Source organism: Gobio gobio, assembly GCF_949357685.1.
Source record: "Gobio gobio genome assembly, chromosome: 18".
Classification (NCBI taxonomy): domain Eukaryota; kingdom Metazoa; phylum Chordata; class Actinopteri; order Cypriniformes; family Gobionidae; genus Gobio; species Gobio gobio.
Window position 1 is genome coordinate 37,720,664 of NC_137111.1, and position 8,843 is coordinate 37,729,506.

Sequence of the window (8,843 nt, forward strand, 5' to 3'; positions counted from 1 at the left end):
TTTGTTAACAACATTAGTTAATGCACTGTAAACTAAAATGAACATGTTATATTTTTTATTAACTAATATTAACAATTGGTTAATAAATTCTTTAAAATATATTTTTCATTGTTAGTTTGCGTTGATTAATGTTAACAAATGAGGCCTTAATGTAAAGTGTTACTGACATTTCTAAAGTAAAAGTGTTAATGTACAAAATGTGAACTAAATAAAGCAACCGTTTTTCCTTTACCTCTTGACCTTAACTGAAGTAAAACCTTCAGCAAAATACCTTTTCTGACAAGTTTATTAAGTTACAAGAGGTATTATGTACGGTATTGTGCACAATGGTGTGCTCAAACAATGCCTGGCCAACTAAGCAAAGGAAAAGCAACATGAACCTAGTAAACTAGAAATTAGTAACGGAATATTTTGTCTTCTTTTACTCTTTATTTAGAACTTTGTGTGGTGGTTGAAGCGCAAAATGTAACTGTCTGTGTCTTTGAAGAGCTTAAGATTCGAAAGTGACTAGTCAGCAAGTCAAATCAGTCCTTTGTTTTCTTTGCTGCATCTTTTATGGTACCTACACCAAACCAATGAGCCCAAAACACCCACTACTTCCAGTATCAATGTGAATAACCTAGATTCAACGCTACAATCATTTCACCTCTGTGGTGAGCAGTGTGGTTAGATGTGGGCTTTATTACTCAGCATCCAGCAGAACTGGCTCTTTCACGGTGTGGTCCTTTCAAAAAAAAAAATCTGTAAATATATGGAAACACTTTTTATACTTCTATCAGTGCTAACCAAGTATAGAAAACTCACATCTGACAGATTCAAATCTGAATAAATGTTTTTAATCATAATGTGCAGAGTCAAGAGTGATCTAATCGTTATAGCTTACAATGGTAATTTGCCAACCCACACACTAACTACATGATTCATCTATCTACCCGACTCACCCCACCTACACAAACAAGGGGAGATACCAACACGCAATCTGGAAATCACCAGGAACCAAGAAGCAAGCAGCATATTCAGGAAATATTAAACCCTCAGTGTCAACATTTAGTGCACTTAGTAAATTGAGAGTAGATGTCTGCTACCCCACTAAGCCTGATGGTTTTGGGCCAGGCTTGAGTGTTCTTCCATATATCATTTTGGGGGTAACACTTTAGAATAATGTCTGTCATTAATAGGGAACTATGCAGGAAGTAATGCAGGACTAATGAGTAGTATTACATGAACACTTCAGCTACTACTATTAACTAATATAGAAACAAGCTTAACTAATCAGTAAAATCAAATTTAGGAGATAGTTCCTTATTAGGCAATCAATAATTACTGAATGGGATTAGCCTCATTAATGATTTAACTGACAAATTATAAAGAACATTATTGTGTGTCTGAGCCATAATCAGTCATCTCTGAATAAAGTCATAAAATGCATCACTAATTACTCAAGTGTTACCTAGTCTAGTGACCTGGACCATTATTTTAAAGTGAAAAAATATTATTCCTGTAGAGTGACTAGTTAGTTAATTGTCATTAATGAGGCTAATCCCATTCAGCAATTATTGATTACCTAATAAGGAACTATCTCCTAAATTTGATATTACTTACTGAAGCTTGTTTATTAGTTAATAGTAGTAGCTGAAGTGTTCATGTAGTACTACTCATTAGTCCATTATTACTTCCTGCATAGTTACCCATTAATGACGGACCATTATTCTAATGTGTTACCATTTTAACTTGCTTTTTGAAATGCTTAACTTATTTTACACACACTCACCATCTTTGAGTCAGAGCCTTTGAGAATCTGTTTGCGTTGTGTACTCAAAAAATAAATGGAAAAAAAGAGAGGGAGCAATTTTGGATTAATCTTAAAATTTGATTTTTCCAGTCGAGTTAGGTTACAGTGTCTCATTTAAAGCGATAATTCACCCAAAAATGAAAAATCTGTCATCATTTACTCACCCTCAAGTAGTTCTTTCATCTGCTGAACACAAAATAAGACATTTTGAAGAATATGGGTAACCAAACAGTTGATGGAAGGAAGGAGTCAAATGGGGTCCATCAAAAAAGGAAGTCAATGGGGTCCATCAACTGTTTGGTTACCGATGTTCTTTAAAGGTCCCATGGCATGACTTTCATTTTATGAGGTTTTTCAACATGAATATGAGTTCCCCTAGCCTGAATATTGTCCCCAAGTGGCTAGAAATTTTGATTGGTGTAAACCGAGTTCTGGCTGTCTTTCTCTGCCTTTGAGAAAATGACAGCCCAGACGAGCTGATCTTGAATTTTCCTGTTATGACGTCATAACAGGAACTGTTACCTCCCTTTCCTCTGCCCAGAGAATTTGGCTCGCCCATGCGAGCGCCATATTTGTTTGTCCTCGAGAGATCATGGCTTGTGAACGAGTGAATGCTGGCAGTTTCTCAGTGTTTTGATGTACAAATGAAAGTCTTTTTTCAGTTCCTTCTGATCTGTGATCAGTGATTTCTGATGTGTAGCTAATTATTCAAGTTCACACAGAACTATTATTATTCGTGCACACGCTGCGGCTTCTCTCTCTCCCGACAGAACGGTGTTTTCGTGTTTTCTATCTTGTGAGTCAGTGTTTTTGTACGTCCTTGTCGCATCTATCTGTTCTTAAATGTGCATACAGTCGTGAGTTTCTGCTCAACATCGGCAGAGCCACATCTTTAGAGATAAACCTCACTCACGCCGAAGCTCGGGCTGCACTGACCGGTCGGCCTTCAACATCACCGACCCCCAGTACTGCATCTCGCCCACAGCGGAGGCGCCATACGCGGCGCCAGCTATCCCCACAATAAACTGGATTACAGTCGATTACTGCGCTGTTGTGTCTTTTTTTGCGCTGTGTACTCAAAGGTAACCGTTCCTGTTATGGTGTCATAACAGGAAAATTCAAGATCAGCTCGTCTGGGCTGTCATTTTCTCAAAGGCAGAGAAAGACAGCCAGAACTCGGTTTACACCGATCAAAATTTCTAGCCACTTGGGGACAATATTCAGGCTAGGGGAACTCATTTTCATGTTGAAAAACCTCATAAAATGAAAGTCATGCGTCACTGATGCTTTTCATATGATAGGAAAATATCTAAAAATAATGCTATAATCAACACTTAATCGTAACTTGTTCATGTCGACAGCTGTAATGGTACATTACATGTGTTACAAAGTTGGTTGAATAAGCAGGAAGACGGGATTGGTGTGACTGGGACTCGTTTTTATTCAGAACTCTCAGATACAAACAAAATAAACTCGCGCGGACAGCTCTCTCACAACTCAGTAGTTACAATATAAGTTTGTTAGCAATCGCTCCGTCTCTGGTCCGTGATGCCCGGTTCGCGAACAAATCGTTCTTTTGAACCGGTTCTTTTTAGTGAACCGGTCGAACCAGTTCATCAAATCGGACTGAATCGTTCTAAACGGTTTGCGTCTCGAGTCAGCGCTGATCCATAATTTACTAAAGTTACTAACTTTCTGACATGAGTGACAGTCCCTCCGACTAGAAATAAACTAATAACCTGAAGTATATGCTAGTAACTACAACAGTTCACTGAACTGAGACGTGCTGAGAGAACTGATGAGAAGTGAACTCAGGTCCATCCGTCTCTCTGGCAGGCTCGTGCCTCGTAGACCTCGTTAAACCATGCCCCATTCGCTACAAGATCTAATACTCATTTCAAATGCAAAGATGTCAGCCAATCACAACAGTGGCGTTTTCACTGAAGTCCCACAGCAGACACGCCCCTTGAAACAGGGCATTCAGCCAGAGGGCAAACATCAGTATAGAAAAAAAATGCCTTTTATTTCTAAATTATGACATTTTATTATGTAAAAATCATACTAACAATATAAGTACACCTCAGAATACATTATAAAATAAAATAAATTAAAAACATGCCATGGGACCTTTAAAATATCTTATTTTGTGTTCAGCAGAAGAAAAAAATTCATACAGGGTTGGAACTACTTGAGGGAGAGTTTTTGGGTCTAAACTATCCCTTTAAGGCTACAATTTAATGCCTGTGCGTAACTATAATTGGGAGCATTATGTAGGCCTTACAGTGTACAGTAGCAGGATAATTGTCATTGTGTCACATTTTTGAGGTATTACCTATTCTTGTCTTATTTAAAAGGTTTTTAAAAAAGGTACTCCTTAATATAAGTTAAACACATCAGTTCTGGTTACATCTCAACATAAGTGATACCAGAAGAGCTGAACGGCCTCTATATAATAGCCTATAAATATTTTTTTTATTTTATTTGCTGGCCAGTTACAGGAAGTGGGGCGTATACTGAGAATACATTTCTCACAGCTGTAGTGTTAGAGTCTAGATATACTATAGAGCCTCACTCACCCACAACTACTCAAGAAAATAGATTTCCTCAGAATCATCATACACATAAATATATGCACAGAGACTCTACATACAGGTTAAAGTGCATCTTAAAACACTTTCCTTTGCATGCTACAGTGAAACACATAAGTTTTTATATACTCCAGGTTATGAAATTTTTAAAAATGTCTCAAAAAGTGAAGCATGAAGAAGTCATGCTCCACTGCCTGATCATCTTGAGCTATTCTGAGCTTCTGATATCCGTTATCTAGTACCACAGATGTTTATGTTATTGCTTATAAACTCTTGGTTACTTCTGGAGGACAATATCTTGATGTGAATGGACTAGTTGTTATGGCTAGATAAAAATTGCATTTTAAAATGGTTTGAGATGCTACATGGAGTATAGCACGTCACGCATAGTAATAGTAATGCATAGTAACTTAATTAAACAGTACGATACATAAAACGTACTGTATAAATAAGATCATACAAATTCATACGAACACTCTAAAAAATGCTGGGTTAAAAACAACCCAAGTTGGGTTGAAAATGGACTAACCCAGCAATTGGGTCATTTTAACCCAGCGATTGGGTTGTTTTAAGCAAACATTTAACCCATTCACTGGGTTAAAACAACCCAATTGCTGGGTTTGTCCATTTTCAACCCAACTTGGGTTGTTTTTAACCCAGCATTTTTTAGAGTGAATTAGCCACCAATACCCAAAAATGTGAAATAGTTACATATTGCAATGAGATTGTATTGGTGAAGCACACAAAAAGGGTCATTATGGGTAAAGAGCCCTGATGCACCAGGTAGAAGCACATGACCCAAGCCTTCATTTTCTGCTTGTGCCTTAATCTTACATAATCAGAAAGCTGACAGAGCAAAGCTAGACTGTTCATATGCATAAGCAATGACATATTCCACACTTTGTTCAGCTACCTGAATCAAACAGATGTGTAAAATACAGAACATCTAAACAAGCGTTTCTCAACACTGATCCTGGACACCCTCAATGTTTATACCGCTGTCACTCCAAATGCAATTATTTGTGTATCCGAATGGAATCTGATCTAAATTATTAACTGTCCATACTGTTTCCCGCAGCACACTTTCGTTTTCCGGAATAGTCTATCTGCGCTGTTTCCATTGCAATGGCGTTGCATTGGTAGGCATATGCCAAAAACAACATGGTTTGCAATGTTGTTTTACAATATGACAATGTTAGGAGGCTGGCATCAGTGACTTTATTCCATGCTGCCATCTCTGCCAGTCTTAAAATTCAATGAGGTCTGTGGACCAGGCCGTGACTGGTGGACTCATGTGGTAATCACCTCACCACTGGACCATGGAGATGTCTCCATTATATTATAATTTTCTGATCGACCTGCACATCGACAACACAACGTTGTTTCCGTAACCATGTCTGACGTGTTTACGTGGCGTGAGAAAGTGACATAAGAAAAAAAGCTACGCAAAATCCAATCAGAACAGTCAGAATGAAACCTATTGAGATTTGAATAGGATTTCATTTGAATGTAGCTTGAAACTAATTTGTAAAAATTACAAGAAAGGTAGGAAAGACATGGTTAAAATTCAACCTTAATTTTATGAAGCGACGAGAATATTTTTCGGGGAGGGTCTGCGCACAAAAAGTAATTACTTTATTCAACAACCTATTGTAGTCCATGCCAGTCTCCTATGCTGCTGACGTAGTAAATACAGTTCAGCGTTTTCGAAGCGCTGAACGCTGGCTTACCATTGGCCGACGCGGTTCACGTGAGCACCACAACGCATTCGTGTGATGCTGACGCAGGAGCTAGCCAATGGTGAGCCCCGTTTGTCAACAGCGTAGGAGACTGGCAACGACAAGAGATTGTTGAATAAAGTCATTATTTTTGTGTGTTTTTTGCGCACTAAAAAGTATTCTCGTTGCTTCATAAAATTAAGGTTGAACCACTGTACTTTCCTACCTTTCTGGGCCTTGAAAGTGGTAATTAGATTGCTGCCTATGGAGTTGTGTTCTGAAGACGAACGAAGGTCTTACGGGTTTGGCACGACATGAGGGTGAGTAATTAATGACAGAATTAAAATTTTTGGGTGATCTAACCCTTTAACACATTTAGGATGTTTCCCTTATGGGACACACCCATTTCAGGTTTTGGAGCCTCTCATCTGCTGTGTTCGATGAGGAAGATATTCATTTTGTACCATTGAGAGGCCACCAGGAACAGGAAAGGAAAACACCAAGGAAAATTCCCCTACTTTCCTCAGTCAAACATCCAGGCCCACTTTAGAGGGTGTGACTGCAGAGGAACAGATTGCAGCACTCTGAGTAAGACATCTGGGCTAATGGCACAAATTAATCTTCATTCAGCCACAGCTGCTCATTCAGACTGATACTGATAACAACAACGAATAAATACATAAACAGTCAATGCAAAGACAAACTTACTCGTTTTTCATGGATTTCCGATCCTGGAAGGCTTCATCCACCGGTATAACAGCCTGGCCCAGGAACACATCTAGCCCTATGAGAGCACGGTGCATAACGGTGAGGGTCAGGTCGCCACTACCGGGTGGGTAAGCGTCTCGCCCTCCCTCCTCCAGGATCCCCGGCTGCAGCTCGAACGCGCATTCCTCACCCCATTCCGGATCCGTAGTCTTCTCCATCACGCACGTGGAATATTTCTCTTTGCCCAGCTGGATGATGGTGTAAACATCGCTGGTGCCGTGTTTACCCTTCGCGCGCAACCCCCGGGCCCGTAGCACAGTTACCTGCACGTGCGTTGGCACCCATCGCTGCTCCTCGTCACTCTTCAACAAGGACATGGTCACCGGTGCACCGCACACGGACACATAGACAGTGGGGCAGCTGATAACGGCTGATCTCCCGGTCGAGCGTTGCTTAACCGCCAGCCTATCGTCGTGGTCCACAGCAAAACATTTTTAAGATTCAGCGCGCGTGAGGCGTCGAGCCGCCCACGATAAAGTGGCTGATATGTGTCGGCACGCCGGCGTGGGTCGTTTGTCCGGGTCGAGCGGACAGGTTTCCCTCTGCGGCGTTACATCCACCGTGCAGACCGGTCTACCGACGTCACTGCTTTCTCCTCTCCGCAGGACAAGGAAGTGACTGGGTACCCCGACTACAGCATGCTGCATTCGTGCTGCTCTAAAATACACGTTCTCTCGAGTGCATTTTAAAAAAGCTGTTTCACTCGGCAACCTCTGAATAAACAGTCGTTCGTAGTCGAACTTTGCTAAAATACCTTAAAGGCGAGCTATCCTGCGCGAGAATCCGAATACGATGACATAATATTGCAGATACACGGGGATGCGCGGACTTTAAACCGGGAAGCCTCTGGTACAGGGCAGGGTTTTAACCCTCATGTTGTCTCGAGAAACTTCACCCACCTGGGATCATCTTGACAATTTTGGGCCACATTGAAAACCATTATTCATATTTTTTTTATTAGGGTGCAAAGGGTCATATGGTTTTACCCTTAAGTTGTTAATTGTTGAATGTTAAAAATGATAAATAATAAGACAAATAATTGAATATTGATGGAGAGACATTTGATCTCAATACAAAGAAATATGAAAAAAAAAAAAAAAACTTTGAGACTCAACTTTGGCACAGGGTGTTTCTCTTCCTGGTTCATTTCATAATATCTAATTTAATAACTTATGTATTATTGTGCCTTTAGTTCATGAACTGTGTAGCTATATTTTAGTTCATGCATACTTCAAAACTAAATCTAAATACACATTGCACATCTCAACAAATAATTTCCTCTTAACTGAGGCAAAACTGTGTTTATTAATTTATTGCAGCTGTGTTGGAAAGTGCTAGTGCTTTTTGTTGACGTAGGCCTAGGTGCTGTAGGAGAAAATTGCATCTATGAGCTTTTTTACCACACACTGCTTCAGGCCCATTGTACCATATCATCAGAATTTCTTATTAAATTTCATACTTTTTTCTATCCCTTGGATATTTATAGCTGAAAAGATGTTGAAGATGGAAAAAAAATCCCCTATCCATGCCATGGTAAATAGTAGCTGCTTGAGCCAAAATGAGAGTGTCATTGCTTAGATGGCTATATGGGGAACTGACAATTTGTCATATTTTTATTTTTATTTTTAACACAACTAAGATTTTAGTTAAACTTGATATCCTGGTACGGGATCTTATCAATTCTAATGATAGACTTAATAAAATGTTTAAGGTAGTTTTAGATGGAGTTTAGTGTATCATACCACCCTACAAGACATAATATTAGCCGTTTTTAGACATTGTTTCTATCACTAAGCATTCCACATACACATTACAAATGCAATTATTATTAAACTCACCCTCTACCTAGTTTACAAGGTTGAAAAATACCTTCCTGTTTGGGTCCTGATTAGCAGCATCAAGGATCCCCAAGAGATTGCCCATAAAAATAAAAAATATGAAATATAAGGTAAAATGTATGACCAGTCATTTTTGAAA

At 39.4% G+C, this 8,843-nt stretch overlaps 1 protein-coding gene across 1 annotated transcript in view; it reads right to left on the reverse strand.

Moving 5' to 3' along the window:
- Window positions 1-7,474, reverse strand: part of rab11fip5a (RAB11 family interacting protein 5a (class I)) — a 29,387-nt gene extending 21,913 nt beyond the window's left edge. The window contains exon 1 of the mRNA XM_079843402.1: window positions 6,807-7,474. Coding sequence (XP_079699528.1) covers window positions 6,807-7,183 — 377 coding nt within the window. The 5' untranslated portion in view covers window positions 7,184-7,474. The remainder of the gene's footprint in view (window positions 1-6,806) is intronic.
- Between the last annotated feature and the right edge of the window lie 1,369 nt (window positions 7,475-8,843).